Source organism: Drosophila busckii, chromosome 3L (assembly GCF_011750605.1).
Source record: "Drosophila busckii strain San Diego stock center, stock number 13000-0081.31 chromosome 3L, ASM1175060v1, whole genome shotgun sequence".
NCBI classification, from domain to species: domain Eukaryota; kingdom Metazoa; phylum Arthropoda; class Insecta; order Diptera; family Drosophilidae; genus Drosophila; species Drosophila busckii.
This window is the reverse complement of record NC_046606.1, coordinates 7525084-7539597: the sequence shown is the minus strand read 5'-3', so window position 1 is coordinate 7539597 and position 14514 is coordinate 7525084. Positions and strand designations below refer to the sequence as shown.

Sequence of the window (14514 nt, the reverse complement as noted above, 5' to 3'; positions counted from 1 at the left end):
TCACCAAGACACTTTTGAGTCATCACATGGCACAGCAAACTGTGCCAACCTGATATTGTAATTTTGTTAGCCAATGGGGGCAAGGGGAGCAGCCGCTGCTGAGTAATGCGACTGGGCCAGTTGACATTGTTAACAGATAATGCTTAAGTAATTCAATATAGTTTATGTTTGCACTTGTACGCAAGTGTGGAAAGTATAAAATGGCAAAGTTAAATTTAGTTGCGCTGCTCGTTTAGCAGCAGCGCTTCAATTTTCTTTAGGTTTTGCTCAATTTGCTGCTGATGCTGCAGTTCCTCGGGCTGCGCTGGCTGCTGGGCCAGCTGTGAGCTGTCGCCTTGCGTGCGTCTGCCCATGCTCAGCTTGGTGCGCATATGCGGCGGCACGCGCACCTGCGCGCCAATGCGATTCTCCAGTTTGTATTGGCCCACAACACGCGTGAATGGCTTGAGCGGGCAGCCCTGGGATTGGGCTGTTGTCATTAGCTGGCGCGCATAGTCGAAGAAGAAGATGTCCTCACGCATGCATTCCAGCTGCGCATCGCGATTGTAGTTGATGCCTGGACGCGCTTGCTGCGCTGCTCGCTGCTGCGACTGCTTGTCCAGCTGTTGACGCAGCTCGCGTTGACGCTGCAGTTGCTGTTGACGCTGCTGCTGCTTGAACTGCACGCTCAGCTGTTCGTTCTGCAGTCTGCGCTGCACTGCTTCGCTGCGCTGCTCTGCTTGACGCTGCTGCGCTGACAGCGCTTGTTGCTGCTCTGCTTGCTGCTGCGTCAGGCGCTGCTGCTTCAACTGCTTTAGCCGCTGCTCGCGCGTTTGCTGCTCAACGCTCCATGCGCGTCGCATTTCGTGCAGCTGTTGCTCATAGCGCGCCTCATCTTGACCAGCGCTGTAGTGCAGTCGCGGCGCTAGCTGCTGCGCCAGCTGCTCATTGCGCTGCAGTCGCCGCTGCACGCGCTGCGCTGCGCCTTCAACTTTAAGTTGCTCCAGCTTCGCTTTGGCCTCGTTATGCACTTCGCACTGCAGCTGCTCCACTTCCTCCAGCATTTGCAGTCGCTGCTGACGCTGCTGCGCTGCCTGCAGTGAAGCCAACGCCTGCTCGCGTCGCTGTTGCAACTTTGCTGCCTGCGCTGCGCGCTGCTTTGCCTGCTGCGCTGCCAGCTGCTGCGCATTGCGCTGTCGCTCCAGCTGCGCTTCTTGCATTTGCTGCGCTTTCGACGCTTCACGCTCGCGCTCTCTTTGCTTTATGGCCAAGCACAGCTCACGCTTGTGCTCGCTCAGCTGCTGCTGCCGCTCGCTGTGCTGCTGCTGCGCTGCCTGCAGCTCTTGCTGCACCTGTGCCTCGTAAACTTTTCGCTGCTGCGCCTGCTGCTCTTGCTGCACCAGCGCAAACTTCTGCTGCAGCTCACGCTGCGCATTAATGCCACGCAGCACTTCGCTTTGCAGCCGTGCAGCGTTCAGTTCACGTGGCCCTGGACGCAGTTGCTCCAGCAGCTGCTGCGCCTTGGCTATGCGCTGCTGTTGTCGCTGCTGTTCCTCCTGCCGCAGCGCCGCATTCTCCTGCAGCGCTTGCTGCTTGGCCTGCGCTTGTTGCTGCTGCAACTGCCGCTGCTCGCTGCGGAACTGCTGCTCCTCTGTCTGGCACAGCTTGCGTCCCTCAAACTGCAGCACGAGCTGCTCACCAGCTGAACGCAGTTGCGCCTCATGGCGTTGTCGCTCCTGTTGCAGCTGCAGCTGCTGCTGCTTCAGCAATTGCTGCGCATTCACTTGCAGTCGCTCGAGTCGCTTGCTGGAGATGACCAGCGGCGGCTTCTCGCGTATCACCAGCTTACGTCGCTCCTGTGGCAGCCAACTGTACTGCATGTTGCCACAAGTTGCACTAACTTCGTGCATTGTTTGTTTTCCGTAGTCAGGCAACAGTTTAGGCTGGAGCAATGGCAACCAAACAGTTGCTAAGCAGTGCAGATGGGCAGGAGTTCGACTTTGTGTCCCTGTTCAAAAAATTCCACAGTTTCTAATGGTCTAAACTTCTTTAATCGGTTGAGCCTGAACTGAGTCTTAACAAAAAGACCCATGGGCAACTTTATCTAGCAAACAACTAAATGTGTTAATGCCCCGTCAAGTGTATTGAAAAGTCAGTTAGCTGCAATATCCTGTCTTTGCATATAGATGGGGGTATAACTTTCATATTTCTTAGCCATTTAGTTAATGAAATGCCATGCGCCATATTTGTCAGTCATTTAAGCAAAAATGTTTGTTGCCATTTTGATTAATTAGCCATGTTGCTGGCTGGCTGGTTGGCTCGCTGACAACTGTCAACGCAAATGGCAAGCATTTGGCTTTGAATGGCTTAATTATGTCCAAAATATAAAATACGAACGCTGTTGCCATTTTCCGAAATTGTTGCTGCTGCCTGCGGACGAGTTTTCCACGCAGCGATAAAGACGTTTGGTCAATTCATATGACAAAACTGTCAACTCATTTCCTGTGGTCTCGTTGCCAAGCCTTTGGGTTGGTAATGAGTGCACGCTTCAATTGGCTGCGGAATTTAAATAAATTTAATTAACACTTGCCGCCCTTAATTGTTGCATTCATTTGTGTACTCAAGCAATTGAATTGGGTCAGTAAACAGTCGTAAATAAGTCTGGGTAAGTCAGATAGGCGCTATCAGCTGCAAACGCATTTAAAATAAAGCAGTTTAGTTAATAGACTTAAGTAGTGCGACTATCAGTATATAAATCTAGTTAGATTTCATAACTTATCGCTAGAGCTGCCATAAGCCATTGAACATCAAGTGTAAAGTAACAACAACAGCAACAAAGAGAACTAGAAGTTATAGCCAGACAGCAGGCAAACTGTTTTTTGCACGCTTGGAAAACTTGAAAAACTTGTCTTTGTTTTCTTGGACTTGACTTGGGAACCAAACAACAACAACAACAACAACTGCTGCCTGCCTGGTCTGGGCGACAGCAAACAACGACTGGGACAACAAATGAGTGCAACTGTTTTAGCAGCAGACTGCAGTCCAGTTTGTGTTGCTGCTGCTGCTTCTCCAACAGCAGCAGCAGCCAACTTAAGAAAAAGTAGCCAAGCGAACAAGCAAAACGTTCTCACAATAACTGCAACAGTTGGCAATACAAATAATGTGGCTTTGACGCTCTTGGCCAATGTCTGCTATCGTCTTGAGCAAATCTACAGAACGTTGTTGTCTCGTCGTCTAGAGTTCTTTGACTGTCTGTCTGTCTGTCGCTCAGTCGCTGGTTAAGGCAATTAACATGCAATTAAAAGACGTTTCAATCTAAACTGCTCTGGGGCCGCCACGTCACTCGCTTCAGTTTTAGTTACACAAATGTAATTTGGACAACGTAGCAGCTTTTGAAGCACCGCAGCTCCAATTAGCTGCCCAAGATTTTCTTTGGCTACTGCTATTTGTGTAACATGAGCTCAGCGTGAGTGACTAGCCCCAGCAACAATTCATAATTTAAATGCTTGTTGATTTATTAAGCTGTCAGTCAAGCACAATTGATAAAGTTGTGCACATATTTCTGCAGCTTATGTCACCTGCAATATACAAAATTATTAGAGAGCAACTGTAAACTAGCGACAACAATCTTATTTTTTAAATATTTCTTGTCAGTTCAAGTTAGTTGAACTTTTTTAATTAGACGCACAGCATTATCAATTGAAATGTTTTTATTCTATAATCAAATATTTAGAGACGCAGTTTGAGTTGTTCAATGTCAAGCTGATCACGCACACAATTTGTTATTATTTTTTTCTATTATTTAGCGCTAAACAGCATAACAAATTGCACATAAATATAGCGTGTGTATATAGACATGAGCTTACAAGCCCGTGGACACACCTGAGAGCGCAGTAAGAAATATTTGCAAAGTACATACGGGCACAGCAGGCAGTTTAAGACGCTTTAATTAGAGTCTAGGCGTGGCTATATAAACAATAACTAACTTATACTAAAGCATATGCATATAAACATTTTAAATGCAAATTTTTATTATAAATATTACCAATTTTAAATTAGTTTTTTAATTAGCTTAGTTTTTTTTTTTATTATATATATAACTGTAGGCTTAAAATTAAAACTTAAGCTTCAGGGGAGGCAGCCTTAGCTACTGGGGCTTTCGGCTAGAAATGTGCGTATGTTTTGCTTATCATTATTTTTATTAGTTTTATTTGAAATAATTTTGATTTTTAATAGACTCTTATATATATAAATATTTTATAGGCTTTGCCTTGCAAACTAGTAGACGCTTTCTACTTTGCACTACAGAGTTCAAAATTATTTTGCTTTTGAGCTTAAACTTGAAGCATAAACTTGTCAAATTTACATGCTTATGCTAATATTAAAGCGCTATGCTTATCCAACTAATTCACAAGTCACAACTTATGCTATATATATAAAAAATTGCTTGATTAATAACAATTTGCGTCAAAAGCCAATTTTGAAATTGGTTCAAATGAAATATTTCATAATTTGATATCAATTTGGGCGCATAGCGCCAATTCTATATAACCCAAAAAATAAAGATATAATCAATCAATCAAAAAGCATTAAAAATACCCAAAAAAAAAAAAATGTACAGCGCTGTCAATCACACGCTCTATTTACAGCAAATTAAACAACAACAAAAAAGAGTCGGCGCATGAAACAAATAAAAAGTGCGTACAAAATATTGATCAAAATATTTATAACAAGCCCGAAGAGCATAGACCACGCCTCTTTTGTAATGATTAATGAGGCGTAATGACAAACAAATGTTGCACATAATCAACACAATATTGTGTGTCTGCATTGTGTGGCATGCCCCACAGCGTGTTGGCGCCCACACAGCGCCGCTCATTTGTATGCAGCTCATCGCTCAGCAGCGCTCAGCATCGATAACAATCGCGTAACGCGACAGCTTCAATGCACTTGAAAGCTTGTCAATGCTCCAAGACTCAAATCTATAGCTAGCCACGCCGATCTGTGTCCCTCTCGCTCTCTCGCTTTGGGCACACACGCGTCAGCTTGGGAATACAATTCGAACAATTTATGCAAATTTTATGTATATTTGTATAATTTGTTTTCAAGTTCTGCGCCATTTGTTGGCCCAGACTGTAAGCCGCTTTTGGTTGCAGCTGCCAGCAGCTAAAACCAAACTTGGAACTTAGAATCTCAACAGTAGGAAATCAAAGTCAAACAGTTGGCCTAATGATGTGCTAATGTTAACAAAATATTTGACAAGCTCTAGCACAATATTGTCTTAGATAAATATAAATATGTTTATATTTATATTTATGTTAGCTAATGCCCATGGCTATAATTAATATGCATAAAAAACTGTTTAACGTATTTTGTATATTAACAACGTTTTTTATGTAATCTACAGTTTTTAAATTTCTATTACTGATGATAATCTTGCTCTCAGTTTTCACAATCGTCATTTATTTAAATCAATATGCTTATTGTTCAAAGCAGCAGACACTTGACCTTGCATAAGCAACAAATTTAAATAAATTACTTTGAGTGTGTGTAAAAATTAGTTTGAAATTAATTTCATATAATTAAATAGCTGCATATAAATTTCTTTTTCAAGCTGCTCAAATTAAAGGCTCATTAACATTAAAAGCAAATTTATTTCTAAAACGTTAAACGCAGCAAATTTATGCTTTTAGCTTAATAAAGTTGCTAATGCGTTAACAAAAATTTGGCAAATTAGCTCGTGATGTTGAAATGCAAATTTATTATAAATAAAAACGCCCGCGCTGCTGCATTTCAAGGCAATTAAAATTTAACAAATTGCCACGTCCAAGACAAGACACAAAACATTTTATAGATCGCTCAGCACTAACCCGCATTAGCTACAAACTAAAAACAAAGCTATTGATCAATGCCAATTATGGTCAGTCCGCTTGGCTTTGGGGCCACGACCCACAGTTGCAGTTTGGAAGATTGTTTGAGTGAATGAATGAATCAGCTGTTGTTGCTGCTGCTGACGCGAGTGAGTGGCCGCGTTGTCTGCGTTTTGCAGTGCGTGGGTTTTAGCCAAAAAATAAAACAAAATCATAGACGAAGCTGCAATGCGCTTACAAAATAAACCAATAGCTCATTAATTTAAGCCAAACAAATATTTTTGCACTACATAAACTCAATGTGCGTTGGCATTTTGTTGCCTTGGCTTACACTGTTGCTGTCTTCCAATAAATTTGTCACATATATATATATAATGTGCTGTTATTTTTTTTTGAGGGGGAACCCACGCGCAACGGAAGTGACATTTGATTTATGCACATTCGCATTTGAAACTTGTGTTTGCTTTTTTTTGCATTGCGTGTTTTGGCAAATTTCCGGCCTGCTTGACACACATTTAAACGCATGTGGCTGCAGCTTAAATAGCCATAAATATTAAATACATATTTGCTTGTTTATTATGTTTGCTAATAGAGTTATTTTCATTGCTGTGTTGAAGATGTGTCACTCCAAATGCTTGCACTACAGTTGTCTTTGCCTTATCTGTAACTGGGTCAATGCTAAGCGATAAGGCAAAAGGTTATAACAAATACTTAATTTGGTGTGGCGTTAGCTGAGGGCTAACATGTGTTTAATTTTATAGACTAAGCAGCTTAATATAGAAAAAGAGATTAACCGTGATTGATATATTGAAGTAATTTAATTTGATTTAACTTAACTGCAATCTAATTAATTTTAATATATTTGCAGTAATCAAACTTTACTTTTGCCTCTCTATCAGCCTTAAACAATTTATGCTATTAATAAAACATTATTATTAGCCATAGATAAGAGTTCATTGATTGCTCTGAACAATTCTATGCGCATTTACTTTTATTACACAAGTCAGTGACACTTGGCGGCTGTGGCAAGAAAAATCAAAAGCATTGCAAAATGCAATGGCGAACTTTAATGGATTTTCCATGAATTGCCCTCTGACTACGCCTCGCATTTTGTTTGTTGCAGCTGCAAGCGCGTTCCAGTTACCGCAGTCTAGGCTCTCCATAATGCTTTAGCTGCTTTAGTTGGAGCTGGCGGCTACGCTTAGGTAACTCTTCTCGCTCACGTTTTCACGAACTTTTTGCAGAGCGCGCAGCGCATCGCAGTGAAAAATCTCACGAAATTTGCCATTCGGTTGACCATTTGGGTTATTTATGAGTTGTGATTTGTTTGCAACTCATTTAAGCGCGCAACGCTTAAGACTTTATGACACTTTTAACAGTATTTTGTTTTATTTTTCCATTTCGGCAGCCAATTTCGCGCTTAATTTGCTTTTAACGTCTCTCGCTCTCTCACACCTGCTGCCTGATTAGGCTTAAATTTATGTCTTTGTTGCAAATGCACTGACGCCAACTTTCCAATTCCAATTTAATGCAGCTAGAATGAAAGTTTAATATGTTAAGCTTTGAACTTTATGCCATAGCAGAGCAAAGTTCTATAGACTGAGCTGGAGTAGCAAAGCGTAGCGAATTTCAGCTAAATTCCATTGAAAATGCAAATCGAATGCAGGCTCCATGAATCCGAGTATATAATTACAGACGTCCCACTTCCGATATGCTAGGATGCTGACTCACACAGCCATGTCGATGACACACACACACATGCATAGTCATGACCCACGCAAAAGCCGCTAACAAAAAAGCCGTCAAAAGAGACCAGAGACCAAGCAAAGTTTGTAAAGCGCAAAATAATAATAATAAACTTGAACATAAACTTTTTGTGCTGCCCACGCATTGAACTTGAAAATGTTTTTAGCCAAAACAATGAAAGCAATTTTACACTTTACTATTTACAATAACAAAATGTTAAAAAGCAATTTCAACACAAAGCCGCAATTGTTATGCAAAGATTAAAATCTAAAAATAATTAGTTCCATATCAGTGACTAAAGCATAGTAAATGGGCTATAACTAAGCTTAACAAGCAATATATACAAGTGTAGAGTATTGCCAAGTCGACGCAGCTTTGATTTGTGTTTAAATTTAATTGAGACTGCAAATAGTTGAGCGCTTGTTGCTTTTGTGGTAACTGGTAAATGTTTTGGGGTGCGTACTTCAAGCCTGAATTGTTATGACCGAGCTCTGTCAATCAAGTGTAATGAATACGCATTTTTCTGCAACTCCCCTTCGCTAGCTTTATCTCTATCTAAAGTTTCTCCAATTAACCCTGAGCTGTCTGTCTGTCTGGCTTGCTGGTTTATAATTAGCCTGGCCCTGACCTGCCATAGACAAATTGTTATATTTAGTGACAACAACTGATTATACACTGATTGTTGCTAACTGTCACATTTGATTAACAATTAAACGCAACTTGTTTTGCTAGAATGTAACAAATTTAAGTGTTTGTCGTATTTTTTTACTGCCTGCAATTTTGTGGTGAAAAGAATTCGCTGGGAAGTGCATGAAGCTAGTTAAACGCACATTCCCCAGCATAAACCGCAAATTGAATTAGGCAAAGACAAAGTAATTTGCAAAGAAATTACATAAAGGAAAACAAGTGCCGGAGAGACATAAACCGCCCACATGAGAAGCTGCCAGAGTCTCGAACCGCAGGCAGCGGTTTGCCAATTTAGTTGCAAATAAAACGCCCACATGAACTACTTGCTGTCCACACACAGACACAGACACATTCACCACACACTGACGGGGGCAAACCGGCAAATGCAATTCATTCATTGAGCTTAGATGAAAAAAAAAATGCAGCAGAAAATTCAAATCAATTTAGCATAGACCGCAGACAACGCGCTGCGATTCGCATATAAATCTAATGAAAAAAAAAAAAAGAGAATTACACACACGCATGCGTAGCACAGTTAGTGTAAGTGGGCGGTGGAGCAGGGGGAGGCGCGCATAATTTAGCAATTTGGTTGCATTCCCAGTTGCATTTACAATGAGTGCATTGACCTTACAACAAAACTGTAACTATTGCCTTAGCTCTCGAAACAAAAGGCTTCAATCGACGCTCGCCACGTTGAGATTCTCTGCTTAAAATCCATGAAATTAACTCAATTTCCACGCTCCATAAGCCAAGCCAAGTGTGCATGCGTGTCTAGTAACTATATTAAAAAACGGAGTGCAACCCACACAAACACACACACACACACACACATACACATGTTATTAAGCAGTGTGTGTGTGTTGTAGAGAGAGTGGGAGAGCGGCACGAGCTTTTATTTGCTACACAGTGCACAAAATTCGGCATAAATAGCACAAATTAAATGCGAAACGATATCAGAATATGCTTAATCTGGAATATTCTTGAATATTATGTATGAAATTCTTCACTTCAATTCCGAATATTCTTCAATTCAATCTCTCTGAACTTAAAACAAAATTTAGTAAATTGTTTATTTGCTTTTTTGTATATATTCTTTGTATGAAGTAAATGGAATTTTTTTACCTAATTAGAATTATAATAAGTATATATACTTTTAGATTTTATAATATAGACGCACACTTACTCACCTATTTATTATTGAGCCCAGCAGTCTATACAACAAACTAACTTACGAACTATTTACAGAAAGTCAAGGATTTATTTAACAACTTAATCAAACAAGTTAAAAATACTTTATTTATACTTTCTTTTGTGTGTTTTGCTGTGTTAACTATTATAGTTAACTATTGATAGCTCTTGCCTGCAACCCCAAATGCTATCAACTGAAATATGCGCGTCCGACTGCTAGACAATTGGCAACCCTCTCCATCTCCAATTGATTGTGTTGCATGTGGCACATAGCCTTTAATATTAATGCCAGTGGCATCTGCTGCGCCTGCGCACGACAGTTGCGCCCGTCAATTGGCAGTTGACATTTTATGCAAAAAAAAAAAAAAAACTATAAATAAAAGAATGCAAATTGTCTGCTGCACTTGTTGCTTGCTGCGTCCAGACAAGCAAACAACTGTTCATAATTTGCGCCATGTGCCAAGAGGGTTGCTTACAAATTTGCATAGCAGCAGCTGCGCTTACCCTTGCCACTGCCCCTGCCCCACACACGCTGGCTAAACAGCTAACCGCACCTTCTCTACATTTCGCATGACACTGGGCAAAAGTTCAAGCAGCAAGTGAGTGAAAAAAAAACGCAGTTCAAAGTTGAAGCCAAACGATAAGACGGCAAACAAATTTGACGTGGGCTGCTTGTGGCAGCTGGCAACTGGCGACGGCCCACGCGAGGCAGAGAACTTGTTGAAACAACAAATGCAGCCACTTTTTTTTTTTTTGATTTGCAATAAATACGAAATGTGCAGAGAAGCCAAATGCAGGCAAACTTCGTATTCGTATTGAGTGTTTGTCAAGTGGGCATGAATGGAAGCCCAGGCGGCGCAGTCTCAGTTGCAGTTGCAGACCCTGGGCTTGTAATCCACTTTACGACGACCGGACGTGGTTCTTGTTGGCGTCGCAGCCAGCCCCCACTCAAGCAGCTGAAACAGGAATTGAAGTCGCTGACTCTAGTCATGGGAACTAGTCACATATCCTTTGCTTGCTCCACACACTCTTAAACTTAAGCTTATGCATTATTTATAAAGTTCAAATGTTATGCTGAGAGCTGCAGAAATTCTTTGTGGCTGTTTGCATAATATTGACACAGAATTGACAAAGTGCTCAAAGAAATAATAAACCAAGTGTTCGAATTAAATCAATTAAAGCGCAGCCAAGAGGAGGAATTCCGCTGATTGCTTGAAATGCGCATACAATGTATGAATAGAGCGAGCGGGTAGGCGGGGGGTGGTTTTAAAGATTGACAGCTGCAGTTGTTTGCAGGCCCCACGAATGGCATTTAATTGACAGTCGCAATTTATGCAAACGGTTGCATATAAACAAGTGCCAAGGAGTTGGAGCCAAACAGTTGAGCAACAGTTGTGTTTACGCTCAACTACTGAACTGGATGCACTCAAAAAGTGGAGTAGGCAAATATAGAAATGTAGTGCATAACAATAGCGCATATTATTTAATGGCTTGATAAGCTTATAATTAAATTAAAGTAAACTCAAGTGTTCTTCAATATTAGTATATGTAGTTACGCTTGCTCAACAAGTGTCTGTTAAGCTGCTGCTGCTGTTAAGCTTAAATTCGCCTAACAGTGGCATTCACATCCTACAGCTGTTACGCTGCTGCTGCTCTTAAGCCTCTGTTAACCTTTTTAGCTTGCCTAACACTGCCATTCACACATCCTACACGAATGTTAAGCTTATGAAAAAAGTCAGACAGCCCTTTTAAATGGAATTCCTTTAACTCGCAGCTATTTAGTAAATTCTCACTAATTTTATTTTTATATTGCAATTGCAGATCTACAATCGATACGACGTCTGTTGGAACACGATGCCAGCGGCGGCACTGTCTGCCCCTCGTGCCGCATTTCCTTTGACAAGGGCAAGCGACGGAAACTGATCGACACCTGTGGACACGAGCGCTGCTATTCCTGCATGTTTCGCAACGATCAATGCCCCATGTGCATGAACAGCTCGCTGAAAGGTAAGTGTGGCAAGTTGTTGTTGCAAGTTGTCATTGCCATTTAAGGCAGCCAAGCTGCCAAGGTGTTGAGTGTGTCTGTGTGTGTGAGCTATGTTGTTAAAGCTTTTGCTATTTGTTAAATACCCTGCACACACACAATTTGTGAGGAATGCCACTCAAATTACAGCCAAGAGTTGTTGTTTCAATTTAATGAGCTGCCAAATGAAATTGCTTTAATGAACTAAGAGTGCGCGCGCACTTCAGTACGAAAATCTTCACTCTAGACTGCAACACTTAATTAGCTATGCTAATAAGCCGCCCGCTCTCTTTCACACGCGCTCATCAGCATAGTCAGCAAGGCAGTTCATAAATTGTGGCCAAAATGACACCACTTTGCATATGGCCAAGTTAATAAATTCAAGCAGTGCGCGCAGTGTGGAAAATCATGTCAGCATAACTTTCAGTTTTCATGGGCAAACTACTACTGTACAGTGGGCATTTGTCTCTCTGAAGTTGCCCGACTCTGTGTACACAATTGGCATATAAATTGTATTGTAGCCAACCTGTTAACTTGGCCTAAGAAATGTAAATTTCTGGCGCGATCAGATCAACGTGGCCAGCCCCAACAAAATATTTACCGTTGTGTCTTTAACATTTTTGCGCAAAGTAAACTAAACACTTGCAATTTGCATTTTGATTGCTTTCTTTAAATGTTGTTAAACTAATGTTTCTCTCTCTCTCTCTCGCTTAGATGTTGATGGCGCCAATGCTCAGGGCTATGACACTGGCATCGGCGGCTCCACTTCGACAATTGTCAGCCCGCTGGGCTCGCCGCAGCCGCAGCTGAGATCCCATGCTCAACGTAACGCCGCTCTGGCGCGCTATATGCAGGTGAGTGTGTTTGTATCTTTGAGATACAATTGTTGCTAAGCTAAGCGTTGCAACTGAGTGTTAAAGATTGCCCCAGTGTGTGTTTATGTGTGTGTGTGTGTCTTTGTCTGGCGGCACCATTTGCCATGTTTACCTTAATGACCGCTTGATTGCGCCCGTCGCCTCAAAATGGAAGTGGGCAATAGCCAACAGCCAAGCAGCTGAGACTCTTTTGTAACTGTCAAAACGATGCTCATTTCCGGCGCCTCTTTTGTTGGCTGCCCGCTCTTCTCATCCTCACCCCTCTCATTAACAACACACAAACCACACAAAACATTTATACCATGTGGGCGTGCCCCGTTTATTGATCAATGTGTCTATAGAATAGGCAAAGAATAGCTCGTAAAACGTTTGATTTGCTTTTAATCAAGTTGTAAAGAGAGTGTCAAAGCAATCAAAGTCGCTTGATCAAGCTTAATATATGCAGCTAAGAATATCTCTAGTTAGTCCAAAGCTTAGTTTGTATACAAGGAAAGTTGTTTGCGCAGTTTGAAATCAATTTACACGTCGGATTTTAGTTTTTACACATTTCTCTAGCTTTTGGCGCATTGTTCAACTGTCGGCTCAACACGAGCGAGCGCAGATTTATAAGCAAAATCTATAACCTGTAGCGCCAAGTCATGTACCAAGTCATATATATGCCGAGCATTAAAGTCTTAAGTGAAATCCCATGTCATGTGTCAAGCGCAAGTCTCGGGCTACATGAAACTGAAATGGAAATTGAAATTGAAATCAATTGGGAATCGCGCGCGCCAATGAAATAAATATACAAAGCGCATGTGCATGTTCATAAATATTATGTGCGGCGAAAAGTAAAACAATTTCAACTCGACTCGGAGTCGAGTCGGAGTCGCAGTCGACTTGGCTTAGAAAGCAGAAGATGCTGGCCTGTCAGCTTGAACGTTGCAGCCGCCACTTGAAGCCTGAGCTCAACTCAACTGTGACCCAATTTAGCAGCTTTGGCAAAGAGGCTCAGACGCAAAAAAAAGCAGCAGAGAAACACAAACTGTCAGTTGAAGCATTTGACAGTCGCTTTGCCAGGCAACAGATACAGATACAGATACACAAGCGCAGATATGAGATACGAGCAGCAAGAGTAACTCTTCTAGCTACTGCTGCGGCTTGCCATGGCGAACTATCTGTGGCGGCAATCTGTGGCAAGCAGCAGCAGCCCACAGTCTGCCACAGATTTTTTTTGTTTTTTTAGAGAGTTTATGCGGCGCCCCGCCAATTGAATCTTTTGCGCCATTTTGGCGTATTTAAAGTGACATTTGCTGACAGTTAAACCCGGCAACGATGCCCAGATGCCAATCTGCTGAGCAGGAAGAGACGCTCGCTCAATCTCGAATCTCAAATTCAATTAATTACAATGCAGCACAATGTGATAAATGTAATTGTTTTGTAGCGCAAACCAAATCAGTTGACACTTGAACTTTAAGCAAAGCGCAACGCTTGGCAATTAAAAGTTTCAGCAGCAAAGCAAACGACTTAAGCTGAAAATTGTGCTGCGCTTGAAAACATTTCTTTGTTTTTATTATTACGATAGACAAATTTTATGTGTGGCGCGGTGCCAAAAGTTTGATTTTTGTAGCTTAAACAATGAGCAGCATTTGTGTTTGCACTTGCCGCCCGACCGACGCTATAAAAATATTCAACACCTCTCTAGAAACTTTCCTTTTGTAGGCTGAGCCATTGCAAGTTGATTTGACTCAATTTGATGCGCCTTTGATTTGATTTGTTGATGTGGCAAATTGAAACGAGTTGGCTGGCAGACGTTCCATCGATCGAACGTTCGTTCGATCCATAAGCAGTTTCGAGAGCTGATTGTATGAGTTGTTATCATTGTCTTTAGTGGGCAACTGGCACAAACGCGTTGCATTTTCTCCTTACCAACGGAAGTGTGTCAATGCGCACTTTACATAACTTCAACTTCAACTCCAGTAACAGCAGCAGCAACAGCAGCAAGTATCTAAAGCAAACCAGAAGTCGTTTAAGCAATTACAGCTTGAAGCTTAGTCTGGTTTTTGTGGGGCGTGTAGTTGTGGCTAGAGAACTGTCATTAGATTAAATAGCAGCTTGGCCACCATAGCTGCTGCTGCTGCTGCTGCTGTTGCTGTTGCTGTTTGGC

The 14514-nt window shown here is 41.8% G+C and overlaps 2 protein-coding genes across 6 annotated transcripts in view; one reads left to right on the top strand and one right to left on the bottom strand.

The window, feature by feature from the left end:
• LOC108598291 (protein TANC2) overlaps window positions 1-14514 on the top strand; it is a 41284-nt gene that overhangs the window by 12673 nt on the left and 14097 nt on the right. For all 5 annotated transcript variants that reach the window (XM_033293788.1, XM_033293791.1, XM_033293792.1 and 2 more), the window contains exons 2-3: window positions 11292-11477; window positions 12208-12347. In XM_033293788.1, the coding sequence (XP_033149679.1) occupies window positions 11292-11477; window positions 12208-12347 (326 nt within the window). The remainder of the gene's footprint in view (window positions 1-11291; window positions 11478-12207; window positions 12348-14514) is intronic.
• On the bottom strand, window positions 294-1859 carry LOC108598292 (putative uncharacterized protein DDB_G0271606; the record flags this gene model as incomplete). Its single annotated transcript, XM_017984908.1, has 1 exon — window positions 294-1859. A coding segment is annotated over exon 1 (1566 nt), but the record flags the coding sequence as incomplete, so codon positions are not given.